The sequence below is a fragment of the Poecilia latipinna genome, unplaced genomic scaffold (assembly GCF_001443285.1).
Source record: "Poecilia latipinna isolate Pla-1442-1.1 unplaced genomic scaffold, P_latipinna-1.0 Scaffold1317, whole genome shotgun sequence".
Classification (NCBI taxonomy): Eukaryota; Metazoa; Chordata; class Actinopteri; order Cyprinodontiformes; family Poeciliidae; genus Poecilia; species Poecilia latipinna.
This window is the reverse complement of record NW_015113933.1, coordinates 53,789-71,495: the sequence shown is the minus strand read 5'-3', so window position 1 is coordinate 71,495 and position 17,707 is coordinate 53,789. Positions and strand designations below refer to the sequence as shown.

The window sequence follows — 17,707 nt, the reverse complement described above, 5'->3', positions numbered from 1 at the left end:
ATGGTTCCTTTTTCCACATAATGTAACCGGTAGTGTTTATGATTAAAAAAAAAATAAAAAAATTATGTGATCGGTATCGGTAGGAAAAAAAACCTGATCGGCACATCTCTAGTAGATGGTCATGCCTTGGTAGGTTTGCACAACACATTACAAATTTCTCATTTCATCCTTAGAACCAATATTACTTTATGTAATATGGATATCACAAACAATTACTCAAATACAATAAGTGTTATTTGGTCATTTAAGTGTCGTGCATCCAAACTGTCTAGCAAATAATATATCTTGTGACGCTTGTTTAATTCAGCATGAAGCATAAAAACTCCCAATAAAGTACAATAAAGTTTATGATCATTATCAGACAGAAAACGGAAAGGTTCAAAGGGGATAAATGATTTTGTAAGGTGTGGTAGACATAGACTGATAATTTACCATTAGGCTGTTTGGCCAAATCAAGCTTGCATCACTTTAGATGACAAAAATTGTACAATCAATAATAGGAAAACAAATCTCCACCAAAATCCTTACACATAATCTTAATCAAATCCACACTAAAGTCCCCAAGCCGAAAAGGAGGGATAATGGGAAACAAATACCCAAAAGCCAAGAGGACTGATTAAATTCAGCTAGGATTAGTTTCTAGACATATTAAGAAATTCAATGAATCAATTCCACAATTATCATCATTTTCCATTTTGCAGAGCATTGACTATGAGACAGACTGAACAATAACAGTAAAAAAAGGCAGCACTACAGTTAACAAAGACGGCTTCCCTGTAGTTATATTAATATCATGGTTCACCTCATTTCACACAGATATTTTGCTGCCTCCTTTACGCAAACCACCTGCGACGAACACTGAAAAAAGAAAAAAAAAATAAAACATTTGGCCACCGACCATCAAAACAATGACCCAGACCAAAAGGAAATTTAAATTCAAACATGTTTACTTTCAGAATAACAGCAGGCTGTCGAGTCAAATGACATGTAAGCCTCGTAACATTCTCACGTTGCCCTGCGCTATATTTGGAGCTGGCAGTATTTAGATAACAGCGTCACTAACACTGCGCCGCTCTGTCTTTATATTTTCCCAATGCAAACACGGCTAACACACTTCAATAGAAATGTGCATCCGCATATATTAATATATGCCACCATAAATTGAATAGATTCGTTTAGATTCGAGATAAATTAAACAAATAAACAAAGGCCGGATACAGCGTTCGCAATCGAAACAGTTGGTAAAGGAGAGCAGCAAGGTTTATTTGAAATCGATTCAAATGCACAACAACAACAACAACAACAACAACAACACAAAACTGTGGCAACAGCAGGGTGATCAACTTGCCCGCGTCAGAATCCATGAATGTTATTCTTTAAAAGCGTAATCCGAAGGAACAACGCAAGATGCGCCAAGTTCCGCCAGCATCCCGCTGCGGGGATCCTCAGAGGTTCCCGATCGCTGCGGACTGATCGATCCGCTCCGTCACCGCAAATTTCTGACAGAAACGCTCGGAAGTTTGCAGGTAGCAAGTGTCTGTTAACTGCTGCGGCACAACAAGCTGACTTCCAAAATGGCTTCCCGGGCGTTAACAAAGCCAGAAGGATCGCTCCCGAGCTGATCCTCCCACTCCCAGGCCCTCCATTGTCGGGCCGGAGCGCCCAGTTTGAATCTATTGGAGGAAAGCTGCAAAGGCTCGCACCGCACTGGAGCTGCTGCTCTGTGCGCGGACAGGACTCGCACTGAACCGCTGGGAAGCTCAGGGTTAATGCACGACAAGTGTCACTGCCAACGAATGCCGTCTATTATCAGCCACAGGACTTTGTTAGTTATTTATTACGATCAAATATGCAAGCTGGCAGGTGAGTTATTAATATGGTCACTTCTTTCACTGTTAAGCATCAACATTATAAAGGTGAAGCAAAGCTGTTACAAACCTGTGGAAGTTGTCCTTATCATAGTGCAGAAATGTGACATAATCACACTGTTCTAATGTATATTTTACAGTCATTGGGGAACAAAATAATGAATTGCACCTGTCTTCTTCTCAGAGTAACTATTCCAGTTCCTCCCGTGTAAAGCTTCACTTGTGACAAAAAGTGCTATTTTAAAGGCAGATGTATAGCTAAAGCATAAATTATTCATAATCTGGGCTGCTTTAGCTTTAAAATAAATAAATCACACAAACCTGATAAAATCTCTCTCTCTTTTTTTTTTAAACAAAACAATAGATTTTCTCCACCGGAAAACAAGAAACTTCAATAAGACTCTTGTTTTACAAGTTAACATTTTACAAGACAGAAGGAATGAAGTAAAAGAACAAAGCACAGTAACAGGAGTTTGAAGATATGGTGCGACGGCACAATTTTCTTTTCTAACTAAGCTGGAGTGAGGAACAGCTAGGAGCAGATCTAATGGCTCTGGAATTACGTTGAAGGCAGAAAACTTGTTGTACCAAAGAAACAACTCAAAAGTTAGTTGAGTATTTTAAACTTGTTCCAAAATACAATCCTCTACGGTAAAAAAAAAAAGTAATAACTAAAATTACAAACAGACAGTGATGCTGCACACATCAGTTATAATGTGGGAGCAGCAGTATTCATTGTCATTTTCAGAAATACAATCCATTGTTTCAGATGTTTGTCGCATGCCATTTGTCTCCAGTCAAGATAAGATTCCATTCTGATATCATCCACTTTCTCCAACACAAAAGATAAAGTATCTTTTTTTAAGCCTGCAGGAACTAACTCAATAAATTAACGGGAAAAAGCAAAAGTGACAGACATTCACTGTTAACCAGGAAACACTATTTATAAAAGCCTTTGTTGCAACTTGAAAATCTATAAAATTACATCAAAAATAAACACTTTGAATTAGTTCAAATATGTGTTTTCATTTATCCCCTTTTTTTTTTTTTGGTTCATTTAACACTTTCATTTGCAAATTTATTTTTAGATAAATGTTTAGTTTGGCGTAAGTTGGCCCATTATAGGGCTGGCGCTGGGATGACATTTAAAAAAACAAAAAAGTGCAAAGGGAGTACCAGGAAGCAGTGAGAATGGAACTTTGTTTAAAGCATGGCCCCCAACGGATTAATAAACCATCAGACAGTTTCCATATTTGGACAATGGACTTCTTTCAGATGAGTGCAAAATATGCCCATGGAGCATTGAAAGCGCCACTGTTCTTCTCTAGATGTTTGATTTTAACAACCAAAGGTAACACATGTACTATGTGAAGCTTTAAAAGCTATAAGGAGCCTAGCAAATAGCCATTTCTTTTGTAATAATCTAGGCTTAGATTTGTAGAATTACTTGTGTTTACTGGAGTCACTAAATGACTCAGCAATTGCTGTCCTCCAAAATTACTAAGGTTTCGGATGTGAATGACAGCTAATCTTGTTTTGGGCAGATTGAAAAAAACGGTTTTCATGACTAAGGCTCCATCTGCTGGACAGCTAACTTGTTTTTTGGACTATCTCAGATACTAAAGATAGAATGCAGCTCTTCCCCAAAGAGTAAACATCTGGAGTTGGACTCTTGTTTCTAGTCAGCATAATCAATGAAACTGATAATAATAATCTGTGGACTTCAACATTTTTAGCTGCCATTAGACTTTTAGGGATATAAACGCAGCTTGTTTGTATGGTATTTTATTTACGCATATAGACAGATGTATACTGCTCAAAAAAATAAAGGGAACATTTCACTTTAATTTTGTGTGTGGCTCCAAATCCAGGCCTCCATTGGTTAATAAATTTGATTTCCATTGATGATTTTTGTGTGATTTTGTTGTCAGCACATTCAACTTTGTACAGAACAAAGTATTCAATGAGAATATTTCATTCATTCAGATCTAGGATGTGTTATTTGAGTGTTCCCTTTATTTTTTTGAGTAGTGTATATCAATATTTCTCTTTCCACTATTAGCCATTTTTATTATTTTTAATACATAATAATGATGTATAAGACTTCTGATTCATAAAAAAATCAAATATAATTCATCCAATCGTTCATTTTGAAGGAAATAAAGTGAAACAGCTTTCACTTTATTATAAACTTATCTAAGTTGCACAAGAGAAAACGCCATGGTTTTACAGGAATTACTGTAGTTCAACCTGAGAAACTGAAGAGCTCCTATTAGCATGAAGGTAAATAAGGAAAGATTGGCTCGGTACAGGACTGGTCGTTCTGGAACCAGTTTGTCTTTTGCCAGCACGTTGTGTCATTAACATAATACTGTTGCTTAGCAAACAGTATTCGTTAATAGTATTAGTTCAAATGAGAACATGGGTTTGTCACCAAACAAAACAACGATACAACCGGGCTAACAGAAATGTGAAGAACTGCAACATTAGCTTCAACTATTCATGCTCAGCTCAGAATGAAATGAGTAATTAGTTAAAAAGAGCAATAAAAATGTGGAAAAACTCCAATGTTAGCTTCGATTATTCATAACAGCTCAGAATAAAACGAGAGAACAGTTTAAAAAGTAACAGAAATTTGAAGAACAGCAATGTTAGCTTAAACCATTCATAACACCTAATAAAACACGAGTAATCAGTTAAAAAAAAAAGTAACTAAAAACACAAAAAACTAGACTACTCACTGCGTTAACTCTGCCTGTGGGTATTTTTAGGATGTACAGGAGCTATAGCTTGAGCTCGCTCGAAGACATCGTCTTTTCCATTAAAAACATTTTTGGTCTAACGTTCGCTTTTCCCGCACACATGGTCACACTTTCCGTTCGGACACATACGTCACGCAGCCAGTCCATATATGGTAAAAATGCCCAAACTTGTCAAACAATCTAACGCCTTAAAAAAAATACAGTGACGACGCTCTCAACGTACAAACAGTGCCACCTAGTGACCACTTTTGAAAACAGTAAGGGACTTTTTCTGATCAACTGATTAAACAGTTAAGTTGAACTAATTATAACAAAGTTTCAGAAATTATGTTATTATTATCATTACACTATTACTATGCTACTAATACAATTTCTAAACATTTATTGATAATCAAAATAAGCTAATTTGTCAGGTATGGCACTTTAAGGAAGTCTTTTTTTCAAGTAAAAGGTAAAAATGTAAAATATAAATTTCATTGATAGCTTGAGTTTAGGTTTAAATTTAGAAGTGTTAATTGCTGGTAAAAGGATTCCTTCACAGAACCTTATCTGGTGTTCCATTCAGCTCCTACTCAGACCCTGGGCTGTTTTTCAAGCATCCAGACAAAACCTGAAAAACTGGACAGTACAGTTGACATTTGTCAGTGGTTGTGACGTAAACTCATTGTCACTGAGATCACATGACCAGACTGCGTAAAAGGTAAAAAGCTTGTTCTCAGAGTTAGCTTCTGTTTATATGCTTTTAGCTGGCACATAATGTACACACCAAGGACCATGAAAACAATCATTTTTCTTATGTGTATGGGATGCTCTCTTCCTGTGCAGTCTCATGCCACAGATCGCTGTAAGTAAAAAAAATAAAAATAAAAATACTGCTTTTAGCTTTGAAAGAATTTGTTGTGTTTGCATATGTCGGTGTCAGCTTAATTGAATCTCCAGTCTGTTTTTTTTTTTTTTTTTATCAGACTCTTACTGCGAAAGCTGCCTAACAGCAGCACGAGGTATGCAGGACTAAACTTGCCTCACAACTTGTAAATGATTTATTTATTATATCTGGGAGGCACATGTTTGTGGTGTGACTTTTTATTTTCTTTAAGGCATGGGAAGCAAATAATTTATGCTCAATGCTTTCCAGAGATTGAGAAAGGAATAAAAGAAGCCCCAGCTGGGAGCAGACACACGGCGATAGACAAGCTCCTCAGTTGGCGCCTATGTGAAAAACTTCTGACTTCCAACCATGAGCATGTTTCTAAAGATGCAATGAAATCAGCCTGCATCCACTTGTTGGGTAAAACTGTCAAACAACAACAACAAAAAAAATTCACAATATTAATGCGTGTTTCACAGCCTATTATGTTTTATTCCTAGATTCTCACCGTACCCAGTTCCGGGCTGCTTTAGTGAAGAAAGAGACAAAGAATTTGGACATAGTGTTGTGTTATGAGCTGTCCCACGCATGTATTGGGGTCAAGCGCCAGACCTTTCAAGTAAGATTTTGATATATTGTTCAGACTCTATTGCTTTGTTCTGTTATAACTTGTTTTCATTGTTTTGTCTTTGTGACAGGATTCCAAAGCCACCTTGACAGATGATGAAATTGCTGGCATGCTTCGAGACAATCCGGAAAATGTGCGCATTTCTCAGCCAATATATGAAGCTTCTCCCGAACAGAGAAGAAATGAGTTGTGAAGCTGAAACATTGTTTTTACTTTGTATTGTATTTTGCATTTTTGGGGTGTCAATATAAGAAAGAAGTCACATGAAATACAATTGGTTGTATTCAGATGAGTATTTTGTTGCATTTTGTTTGTCTGTTAGTGAATGTCTTTGTACCATGTTGCACATTGTGGAAATAGGTTCTCTTATATCATGCAACATAACAAGAAGAACATCTAAAATATTTAGGAGGAGACTGTGAAAATATCATTTTCACCTTTCTTATGGGTCAAAGACAACTTTTTTCTCTTGCTTTCATAAAAAATTAATTGCGATTCCAGTGCTTTTAGTTGTGAAATACTAGACATTTTGCATGACTTGCAAAAATGTTGAATTATTTATTTTTTTAAAAACACAACATTGTTTTTCAAAAGCAAAAAAGCACAGTGGACCTTACAGCACACTCCACACTAATAGGCACCTTATATGTACATAAATGAAACATTTAGAGAGATTCAGGAAAGAAAAAAAATACATTGTTTTCATGCTCTGTATAATTCTTGAGGCTAAACTTTTCTAAATTATATTAGTTTAGTAAATGTACACAATATGTTTACTTTTATGTTGTATGCAAATTCTGATTTCTTTGGGATGAAAATATGACACAACATACCAAATTTCTCTTATTCTCACTTTACTTGTTCTCTTGTCACAGTAGACAAGGGAACAAGCATATAAGCAAAGAGAAAATAAATAAAAAAACACCAACAGAGCCTCTCAAAAATGCACACGTCTTATAAAATGTCAAGTTTTTGTGATGTTAAAAGGAGACCATTATGAATCATTAAAAAAAAATCGACAAATAATGTGATATTTGTTCTTTTTAATTAAATGAAAATGATTGAATCTGTTCAAGGTTTTCATTACACAAGGTTTTACTACTTTCTGTTATGCTAAAACAGAAATTTCATGACGTACATAATGTGTTAACATACTAAGAAATATGTTTAGCAACGACTGGACTGTTCGGCGCGTGCTCCCGTTGCTAGGAGGCGCTGTTGGAGCCCGGAAGGGTTGGAAAGCGATCATGACCGCGATGATGGTCAAACCGTGATTAGGAGCACAGACGCTAAACCATGCTGCTTAAACCTCCCATATTTAGCATCTCCGCGAGATTATTCTGCATGTAAGACTGCCCGTCGGGGCAAAACGACAGAAGATAGTCGACTGTTTCCCGTCTAAACCGCAGGTATGGCTACTCGCTGTTTATCTGCTGTCATTCTATGTGGCACATCTGGATTAAAAGGTCTCTAACGCTTCAGAAGATATCCGTGGTGATGTTTGAATTACAGTGAACAAATTCGGTTAAGCATGCTCTAAAACAGCGCGGGGCCAAAAGGAAACCATCCCCGCCCATGCTGTGCTGTGATGGGCTGCATGAATCTGTGTGGTAGTCAGAGGTTACAGCTTTATAAAGGCGTTGTCTTTAACTTAAGCGTAATACCGACAAAGGTTATGTTCCATGGAAAAAAAAAGAAAAAAAATCTTTGTGCCAATTGTCTTACGCCGTAAATCTGTATGGACTACACTGTTCTCATAATTGCTGACAGATATTCCAAAAATACACCGCATTGATTTGACACACAATCCCATCTGCATTTTTCACAAGCACCGGAAAAGGAAACGAGTCATCAGCTAAGTCCTTCAGAAAAGAATGGCAGGAATGTGATGAGACAACATGAGAGCAAACAGAGCTTCATTGTTACAGGGGACTTCTACTCTCCTGATTACATTATATAGTGCCATTAAAAATGTTGACACCCCCTTTTCACAAACATGTATTAATTGGACATTTTATGTGATAAACCAGCACAAATTGGTGCATTACTGAAACGGGGAGTGGGAAAGGATATCTGGTTTTCATATGGTTTGTTGCCTGCACAACTAATAGATCAGGTGGGAAATTTTGTTGTCGAATTGTTCTACCTGAGCAGTGGATCTCTGGAGCTCCTGCAGTTACCTTGGGCTTATTGGATGCTTCTTTAATAAAAACTTCTTCTTCTGTCATTTTAGTTTGAAGTAGGTTTGCAGCAGGTCTACTTTTTCTTGTTTCAAGTGATGCTTGTTTTAAAATATAATTCTGCCTTAAACCTCCCCAAAACGCCATCTCTGGCCTCCATGACACTAAATACAAATGCAGATTTTTATTTGTCCAAAACCTCGGAAACAATATATATCTTCTTCCTTTTTCCAGTCATGCACTACTTCACGTTGGCCTATTGCATAAGATCCAAGCAGAATATGCTGACTTTTGAAGTCATGTGTGGCAAATATGTGTAAATGATACTTTATAGTCAAACTAAGTGTACAGTAAACCAAAGGGTTCGCAAACTTTTTTGTAATTCCAAGTCTTTATTTGATTTGATTTAAACAGCTGGGTGACAAGGCTACATGGTGTGTGTTTCCTGCCCAGAGAGTGGATGTGTGGTCGTCCAGGGATGGAGAGCTATGAGGAGTTCTGTATGCGGAGTTTGGCCATGCTGCAGGAGGGGAAACTCAAGAAGAAGACATGTGAGCCGCTATGTTCCCTGAAAACAGGCTCTGTCATCCGCTTTCATGGGAGACCTATACTTTTGCCTTTGGTAAGCAAGCCAGAGTTGTGAAATAATGAGCTTTTTTATTAGTCCAAAACAGAACCCATATCTAATGATTCGATATGTAATCAATGTTTGCGAGTTCCAGTTCCAATGGGAAGTTTATTTTACGCTTTATATACATGAATATCATATTTATTTGTGGCTTTTATTAAGTTGTTTGACTACTTGTTTTCAGGGTGGAATCAACACAACTTCAATACATTTTATAAAACAAAGAATCTTTTCTATTTCATTTCAAATTTTTATAGAATGGAATAGAGATATCCTTTTTTTTTCTTTTCTCAGTGGGGAAATTCAAGCGTAACAGCATCTAAGAGACAGTCAAAATGGAAGCATGCATCTTCACACAAAGATAAGAACAAAAAATAAGACATTTTATTGTAAGGTGTATAAAAATATACTCCTGCATTTCTTTGCAAGACCTTGAGAATCTAACATTTCTGTCAAACATGGTAATTCATCACTTCAAAGCCTGTTTTGGCTCATCGTTTGGCTTCCCTTAATACAGAAAGCATGAGTCCAGTTTGTCGCTTTAAAAACAACATTCCATTTAAGGTATTCCACTGTTTGAACCTTTGATTTTCTTGCTAAAAGAAGTCAGGAGTTCTCACATAAGACGAGTCTAATTACGTCAGCAGTTGGCACAGAAAATAGATAAAAGGTAATCGATGAGGAGCTGAATCAGGCCTGATTGAAAAACCCATTTGTTCCTCACTGCTGACAAAAAGTGTTCAGGAATCATCCCATTTCAGGAACTCTTTCCCCGGATCTCACAGAAAGAATCTTAAGATTTTTAACTCCAAAAATGTAAAAAAAACAAACAAAAAAAACCCCATTTTGGTAAAGACTTTAACTAATTCTTTATCTGTGTGGACACCGTGAGAGTTTGTGAATCACCTTAACAGAAGATAAAAAGATGAACTTTTTCTTTCAGCTGCGTGCAGAGCAGCACACAGCTATGCATGGCTACAGACAGAGGGCGATCCAGCTGGAGCAGAACAGAGAGAACCTGCAGAGAAACAAGCTTATGGCCCGAGTTCAAGTCATTCTGGACCACGTACAGGTCAGTCTACAATGCATCTTCCTAGACACATAAGTTGATATGAAGAAAATGTTGCGCTGGCAAAATAAAGATTCCTGTGAAAGCAAATTAGTCAAACACAATCTGAAGATTAAAGTCATAAATGTTTATGACAGCGAGGAAAGAAAAAAGAGGAATGTTTTCCTCCATATAAAGATTTCATATTCGTGCCTCAAGTGTAAAAATAGGTGCATCTGTGCAAGGATGTGGCACAAAAACTAAATTACACATTGCCCTAAAATCTCTGGTGACATTTGCAGAGTTAAATACAGAGTGCCTGATTTAAAATCTGCCCCAGAGAGCTGAGATATTTTTATCTGATTAAAGCCATGTTTTGTCAACTCATTTTGTAAAAAAATGTCGCTCTCTTGCAAATCTGACAAACTGGGACAAACATAAAACATGGGGATGTTTATTTAAAAACGGGGGGAATGACGATACATTTTGGATCCATTTAAAGAAACAAGGTATCTGAATTAGAAAAAACTCCATAATAAATTTATTAACATTTTATTTTATTTGATTATTGTAGCCTAAAAAATTAATAGTACAACCAGATCAATAAAGATTCAACGTTGAAGACATTCAAGCCTGTTCTGAGTGCATTTAAACTTTTAACAAGTTTGTATACAGTATTCCCTCTACTTGAAAAGCTTTTTGTCTGTGTATTTTCTCTTCAGGTGCAAGACGTGCCACATGAGAAAAACATAAAGCCCCCAGTTTGTAAATCTGCGACTGTCAGCGGCTACACTTTGGTCACTGACTCACCTGGGCTTCCCAAAGTTCCTGAATTTAGGCCAAACGTAGTAGAGCCACCTTCTCATCCTAGCTCTGAGATGCCCATTGTTAATGGATACAAAGAAGAGAAGGACTTAAAAGTCGAGAATGAAGAGAGAAGTGAAGAGGAAGAGGAGGATGATGAGGACATAAGCTTGGACAGCCTCCTTAAGAGATCGAGGGAGTACGTGCAACGGGAGCAGAATCAGCAGAGACCAGCAGAGATGGTTGACCCGATCAGCAAGGTTCCCCCAGCAGAGAGTGTTTCTCTCAAACAGCAGCAGAGGTGTAGCCCCATCAGGGACTCTGGTATTGAGTTTGGATTCAGTCTGCACCACAGCCCGGTTGGCCCAACTCCAATGCAGCAGCAGCCTCCGTATGACCCCAGTCCCCAAAAGTCTGTCCCCCTCTCACCGGTCAAACCAGAACGATATGCTCACCTCCCTAGCCCGGAGTCCAGCGTCAGCCCCCGACCTTGTAGGCGCAAACCACGGCCAGTTTCTACAGGGAACATCCACATCTCGTTTCCTATTGCCCCTGGAGACCTAATCGCTCGAAGCCCAGGGAGGGTAGAGGATGGCGCTGGACGGGTGGACTGGTCAGAGGTTCTCTCGGCTGGTTCCATCTGCAACTGGGGCGTAGAGAGGAGGGATAGCAGCCGTCGGTCCAGTCACTGCGGTACCAGTCCAGTGCAAGAGAACAACAACCCCGTGAGTTCCTCTGTACCCAGCGCCATGACACACCACGATCATCTGTCTTTAGGATTTCGCCGGCGCTGCCACACACTGGACAGCCAGCTAAATACCTTCCAGTCTGGAGCTGAGCAGGTTGACCGGAGCCAGGAAAGGCTCCCTCGCTTCATGGCAGGTGTTACGTGGCTTGCTCCAAGTAGGCGCACCCCTGCTGCCCCTTTGAACCAATCATACAAGGTAGAAAGCCCTTCTGCGTGTGTGCTGAGGCCCCGTGGGACTCCAGACGAGTCCCCGGTTCCAAACAACAGCAAGAAAACACCAGTTGTCCTGAGAAATGCTACTGAGTTACAAGTCAAGTCAGGTGACTTTATTTATTGAGTATTTTATTTCTGAATTGTTTTTTCCTACTCGGGTATCACCTTTCCTCCAAGTTCAATTCTTCCTTTTATTCTAAAGTGGAGTTAGAGGATTTTGCTTGTATCTTTGTTTGGAAACACACAGAGGAGACACAGTGGCGAGCCCAGGCTCTGGAAGATATGCAAAGGCGTTTAGAGGAGGAACATGCCCTGCAGATGTCCATCCTTCTAGCTGAGCAGGAAAAGGAGCAACAGCGCCTCCATCTGGTGAGAACAAAGTGTAAAAGAAGTACTTTTAGTAATGTAGTGATCTTTTTATCTTTTTTATTTTGTTGTTCCTCAAGATGCAAAGGCTAAATAAGCTAGACTCTGATAGAAAAGTTATTTCATTTCATTTGGTCAAAAATAAGCCAAAACCATTAGAATTAATTGAAAAACACATTTTAAATATGTCACTCTGTGGGTAATAGATATATATATCTTTTTATTACTGAATCTACACCAACATATTTAATTCACCGAGATTCAACTATTTGGGATAGCTGCAAAAAGTTTAATTTTGCCAGAACACACAGGAAACTAGTTCAGATTGTATTTTTAAGCCATAACCTGAGTTCACTGTCTTGTCTGTGTGTCTTGTTCAATGCAGAGAGCTTTTATTTTTTTTCTCTGACGTCCAGGAGCTCGAGGAGACGGAGAGAAGACTGAAGAAGCACGAGTGTGAGAGGCCAAGAAGTGGGGACACGTTTGACTGGAGCTACAGGTCTGTGAGTGGCAGCTGTCCCATTATGAGCCCCTCCTGTCCTGGACTGAGCCCCATTCACACGTCATCAGAGCGACCGTCTGGGCACACCTTAGGTACCAGTTCATTCATTGGTGTCTTGTTATTTTAAAACATTCTGCTGCAGGTAATCGTTTTAAGCTGTATAGTTTTTTTTCTTAAAAGTACATTGTTTGATGTTCTTCCAGGTTTTCCCAGTGCGGTTCCTGCTAGTGTGATGACCCCCCCTGTCCAGCCTGCTGCTTATCTGTGGGGCTCTTCAAGGACAGCAAACAAATCCCGAGCGAGGCTAAGTCTGGTCAGCATAAACATGCTTCCTCCACACTGAATGAGTGCAACCTAGTAATTCAAGATGCTGACATGGGCATGTTACCCTCTATAAATTCAGTCACTCCCAGTTATATTTGCTTAAACAAACTAAATGAAAAATCTAGAAACTGGAAAATGATGTGATTTTTAAATTAAACTATTGTAGGAACCCTCACCCCCTGATGCATTTGTACTAGTTAACTCAAAATGATCAGGTTGGGCTCAAAATTGATGAAACCACAACTGTCCGAAGTGACTTTCACTGGTGCATAAACAAAAGTAACTTCTGTTTCAAATTTACATTGATGTTAATGCACTATTTGCATCTCCACATATGCAATTCAGTTCATTTTACAGATCGGTCACATCTTTGGCATTGATAGCTGGTTTTGTCCATTGTCTATGTTCTGTTTGATATTTTTGGTTTAATTTGATTTGAAAACAGCATGTTTTCAGTGGAACTTGTCCATCTTTATGAACCCCCCCCCCACCACCTCTCTTTGTGAACTCGTTTGGTTTGCAGGTTCTAACAGCAGAGCATCAGAAGGCTTTTTGTCAAATTGGCGCCATGATTCGTGGCTTCCTCACACGCAGGCTGCTCAAAACAGAGAAGCTGAAACAACTGTATCAAACCGTTGTGGTAAGATCGCATCCAGGCGAAAAGGACTTCACAAGTGAAAACATTAAAACTTTTCAAAATATCAACTAGGCAAAAAAATACTTTTGTAAATCTCTACCTTAGGATACGCGAGAATTCATTCAGTCATTTGAGACTGAAGCTGCACAGAAGAGAGGACCCTACACTTCACAAGATCTCTCCCTGCAGGAGAGAGTCAGAGCTCAGGTATGTGATATTACTGTGTGCAGCCAGCAGAGGTCCCCCTTGCCTTTTGTGTTTCTATTTGCACATTTGTCCTTCAGCTACGTGCAGCCCTGTATGACATCCATGAGATCTTCTTTGAAATACCTTTGAGGGACCGACTGGCCCTTCTGCAGCAGGACAGGGAGCTGCGTGCTGAGAGGAAGCTTCGAGATCTGGTAATCTGACAATACTGGCCGAGTATCACATAGAAAAATAAAGCAGAGGAAGATATTAATTAGGGAGAATATTTTCTGATTTCTGTCTAGCTCCACATTTTATTAGGTTTCATTCTAAATCTGGATCTCCCCTGCAGGAGAAAGCAAAGACCCCCAAAGACAGAGTGTCTCTCTCTGCTGCTACACAGAGGTCTCTGGACAGGAAGAAGAAGTACGGAAAAACACACATTCATTTATTCCTTACGGAAAAATGTAAAGTTACTTTCATTCATCAGTAAGGAAAGGCAGAGTGTCTCTTAGGATTTTCCTCCCAACATTCCTTACTGTTGTCAGGAGGATTTCAGATGACTAGCTCTGTTTTTGTTCTTTACGTTTGGCGATTGTTCAGGGTCAGCGAATCGCCAGCAGCGGCCAGAAAGGCGCAGCATAAGCCAAAAAGCCCAACCACCAACAGGTTACTGATATTTATTTTCCTTTTACACTTTCTTTGACATCATGTTCTCAGGGTTTGTGTAGTTTATCCTTAATCTTTTTCAGATTTTCTTGAGATTTCTGTTTTGTTTGTTTTCCAGAGTTCAGAAGCCAAGTCAGGGCCAGACTTCGTCTACTCCAGGCCAGCTGAACCGTCAGGGGTGACTTTTCTACCTTTTATGTTTTTTTGTTTTAAACCTGTAAAGTGCTTTAAATCACATAAACATTTTTTTTTATTTTTAATTTACTTTTTTCCATTATGGATTTATTGATTGATTAGTTTATTGCTGTTACTGAGATTAATTTAATCCATTCAAACTTGACTCAGCATATCTGTTTTAACCTAAATCAGAGTTCTTGATGCATTTTACTGTTAGTTTACATACTTTCTTTTGTTACACATCATTTCTGAGGTAATTCTTAAGGTTTGTTTATTTTATGTGCTATAGTATTACTCCAGAAATGTTGCTCACAGTCAGAGACTTGCAAGAGTTTTTGTATGCATTGTACTTTTTCCCAATTTGTTCACGTTGCTAAAGCAAACTTTAATATATATTATTGGAATTTTATGTGTTAAATTATCACAAGAAATGTGATATCACCAATGTACTGTATACTGGTAATTGTGAAGTGGAAGAAACAAGATGCATGACTTTTAAAATGTATTAATAAAATCCTAAAACCTGTGACACACATTTGTGTTCACTCAGCATGTGGAACCACATTTCTCTGCGATTGCAACTGCAGCTTTTAAGGAATATGTCACATCTGAAATGTTAACCAATAGCATGTTGAATGGAGAGTATCTTTGAACAGCAATGTTCAAGTCTGGCTGAATGTTTGGAGTTGTCCTTTTCTCTGTGTGCTCAACGGACTAGATCGAACCTTGACTTGTATAGAAAGAAAGAGAAATCTTTGAGCATTTTGATTCCAGAGGAAGTCAATGCTTTTACTATAAGGACTGACGGTGTCTGTTTGTCCCCAGGAGCTGGTACAGAAAGACTCCAGAAGAGAGAGTGAGGCGCTTGGACACCATAAAGAAGCAGCACTCTTTGGGTTAACAAACACATTAATGCCTGACGATCTGCTAACTTGAATTTTTAAAATATTTTATTAGATATCCTGTACTACTGTCCGCGCTGCTAAGTTTCACTCCCATCTGTGTTCGCCATCTCACTGTAATGCCCACTTGTAATACAATCTTATTGTTCAAATTTGTTGTTAACTGCTGAAGTTGTGTCTGTATTTTTTTTTCTTCCAACAAATGATTGTATAACAAGAATGTAATGTGTGTTGAGGAATTTTATAAGCAGGCTAGTATTTAAGAAAGAGAGAGGCAGCTGCTCAATGGCTGAAAGTAAGTCAGAGCCAAAACACAATAAGTTAGAAATGTATCTGTGCCTGAGAACTACACCTTGCTGCCAGCATGTTTATTCTCTATTATCTCCTGTGATCATAAACACTAAGTGCTCGTGGTGGTAAGATTTTTTTTTCTAGAATTATCAGTTTCATGATAATATAGTTGTCTTAAGAGTTGTAGTACACAGAGCCTTGCAAATTCATTCATACTTTGTGACTTTACCAGTATTCACCTTATAGCCACAGGCTGAAATGTTTGTATTGGGATTTTACTTGATAGGCTGACAAAAAGTGGTGCGTAATTGTGAAATTACGAAATAATTTAGCGGTTTTGAAATCTTTTTAAAAGCATCTCCATTCTCTCAATAACTTTGACCAGTTCTCCCACCCCCGCCAAAGAAAACATCCCCACAGCATAGTCTAGTTATTCATTAGTCTTGTTGTTTTTTGGGTTTTTATTTAGGCCAAAGAGTTGTAAGAGCCCGGTTAACATTTGACCAGAGCAACTACTCCCACTGTGTTCCCTACTTGGCTTATGTAAACCCATGTTTTTTTTTTTTTTATTTCAATAGTGGATTTCTTTTGGCCTCTCTAGTTTTTGAGGAGTGCACAACTAATAGTTGTCCTGTAAGTGTACTCCTCCAGATGAGCTGTGGATCTGTGCAGCTCCTCCAGAGTCACTATGAGCCTCCTGGGTTCTTTTAGTATTGCTCTCCTTGCCTGATCTGCAGATTTCTCCCACTCTCTTCATTTTTAGATGACGGATTGAACAATTCTCCACGAAATGGAGATAATGCTAAGATACTGTTCTTCAGATAATGGCCCTCCAGTGTTCTTCAACAAACATCTGAGGCCTTCACAGAACAGCTGGATTTCTACCAAAACAGGTTGACTTGTTTTCACTATATGTGAATTCCAAATGCAGTTTGTTGCAGGGAATTTTATTTTGGTCCTGGAGTGAAGAGTGCAAAGAGTGGAATACAAATTCACATTGTTCTATATAAATAATTTGAATTTAATCGATGCAGAAGAACTTGTAATAGAGTAGGTGAAATGAAAGAAAAGAAAAAATTGGGGAACTTGGATATTTAGCCAGGGTTCAACCTGGCTTTAGAAGTAAGGAGATGTCTTAGTTATGTGGGCAAACAAGTATTATTGGAGGAGAACGATGCAAGTATAGAACGAGAAGATTTCACACGTCATCTTTGTCCCAAAATGTAAATGTTTTATAAGTCTGTTTACAGTAAAAGTTGAACACTGTATTTCATTTTTCTTTCACTCAATAATTTTGCACTAATTTATGTTTGTCACATAAAATCTCAGTAAAATACCGAAATGTGTGTTTTCCCACGTGTGAAAGTGTGACATGAATAATTTTGCAAGGCACTGTCCACGTGTGTTTAATTAACGGACTTGTTGAAGGGCTTTGAGTAACTTTCTGTGCTTTCTGAGCTAATGGTGCTGAGTGTACTCTGAGACAGTTCTGTGTGTTTCGCTGCTTATCTCAAAGTTTACACTGCTGTGGTATTTTAATGTAATTTCACATGGAAATGCACAATAAAAGCTTTTTTTTTTTCTTCTCTAAAAATGACTTAGGAAGAGATTAGATGAGACTAAGAATGAAGGTAAACATAACTGATAGGTGTTTTCTGAACCTACATAGAAAAGAAAGAACCACAGACAACGTAAGTGAGTTTTTACCAAGCTTTCATGAAAGGAGAAGACGCAGCGGACCGCTCCAGCGAGCTGCCCACCGCGCGTTCTGATAACGTCCAGTTAGAGCTTGTCTATTACTTTCAGAGAAGGGAGAGATAAAGAGAAGAGGCGAAAGGCAAGCAAGTTTTGTCTATAAGTTCTACACACAGGTCATCTAGTCCTTTCCCTTGGGAGCGATTAGTTA

The 17,707-nt window shown here is 38.4% G+C and overlaps 3 protein-coding genes across 9 annotated transcripts in view; 2 read left to right on the top strand and 1 right to left on the bottom strand.

Moving 5' to 3' along the window:
* Window positions 1-4,745, bottom strand: part of sun1b (Sad1 and UNC84 domain containing 1b) — a 33,769-nt gene extending 29,024 nt beyond the window's left edge. Inside the window, exon 1 of one of the 3 annotated variants that reach the window (XM_015055464.1) lies at window positions 4,610-4,745. The gene's annotated coding sequence lies outside the window, so the exon portion shown is untranslated. Of the gene's footprint in view, window positions 1-802; window positions 1,311-1,348; window positions 1,663-4,609 lie in introns of those variants that run through there. The other 2 variants (XM_015055460.1, XM_015055461.1) reach the window with 2 other exon arrangements.
* On the top strand, window positions 4,276-6,418 carry LOC106961626 (uncharacterized). Of its 3 annotated transcripts, XM_015055472.1 has the most exons (6): window positions 4,276-4,391; window positions 5,377-5,474; window positions 5,596-5,631; window positions 5,766-5,918; window positions 5,999-6,117; window positions 6,197-6,418. In XM_015055472.1, the coding sequence occupies exons 1-6, from the start codon at window positions 4,282-4,284 to the stop codon at window positions 6,317-6,319; spliced, it is 639 nt and encodes a 212-aa protein (XP_014910958.1). In that variant the 5' UTR covers window positions 4,276-4,281; the 3' UTR covers window positions 6,320-6,418. The 3 variants fall into 3 exon arrangements, with proteins under 3 accessions (XP_014910958.1, XP_014910960.1, XP_014910959.1); XM_015055474.1 differs by lacking the exon at window positions 4,276-4,391 and having other exon boundaries at window positions 5,274-5,474; window positions 5,728-5,918; XM_015055473.1 differs by lacking the exon at window positions 4,276-4,391 and having other exon boundaries at window positions 5,295-5,474.
* Window positions 6,419-7,322: 904 nt separating this feature from the next.
* On the top strand, window positions 7,323-15,924 carry ccp110 (centriolar coiled-coil protein 110). Of its 3 annotated transcripts, XM_015055489.1 has the most exons (15): window positions 7,323-7,535; window positions 8,721-8,928; window positions 9,878-10,006; window positions 10,705-11,479; window positions 11,564-11,854; window positions 11,995-12,116; window positions 12,530-12,707; window positions 12,819-12,928; window positions 13,463-13,579; window positions 13,682-13,783; window positions 13,861-13,977; window positions 14,115-14,188; window positions 14,366-14,431; window positions 14,550-14,609; window positions 15,434-15,924. In XM_015055489.1, exons 2-15 carry the CDS (start codon window positions 8,767-8,769, stop codon window positions 15,507-15,509), a joined length of 2,379 nt encoding a protein of 792 aa, XP_014910975.1. In that variant the 5' UTR covers window positions 7,323-7,535; window positions 8,721-8,766; the 3' UTR covers window positions 15,510-15,924. The 3 variants fall into 3 exon arrangements, with proteins under 3 accessions (XP_014910975.1, XP_014910974.1, XP_014910973.1); XM_015055488.1 differs by having other exon boundaries at window positions 8,760-8,928; window positions 10,705-11,854; XM_015055487.1 differs by having other exon boundaries at window positions 10,705-11,854.
* Window positions 15,925-17,707: the final 1,783 nt, after the last annotated feature.

Bases quoted from the DNA above. Each gene is read 5' to 3' on its own strand.
- ccp110 (XM_015055488.1), top strand. From the start codon at position 8,767: ATGTGTGGTCGTCCAGGGATGGAGAGCTATGAGGAGTTCTGTATGCGG. The intron at 12,117-12,529 runs GTGAGAACAAAG...TCTGACGTCCAG, and splicing joins AGCAACAGCGCCTCCATCTG to GAGCTCGAGGAGACGGAGAG. The intron at 14,189-14,365 runs GTACGGAAAAAC...GCGATTGTTCAG, and splicing joins TCTCTGGACAGGAAGAAGAA to GGTCAGCGAATCGCCAGCAG.
- LOC106961626 (XM_015055472.1), top strand. From the start codon at position 4,282: ATGAGAACATGGGTTTGTCACCAAACAAAACAACGATACAACCGGGCT. The intron at 5,632-5,765 runs GTATGCAGGACT...AATGCTTTCCAG, and splicing joins CTGCCTAACAGCAGCACGAG to AGATTGAGAAAGGAATAAAA. The intron at 6,118-6,196 runs GTAAGATTTTGA...TCTTTGTGACAG, and splicing joins TCAAGCGCCAGACCTTTCAA to GATTCCAAAGCCACCTTGAC.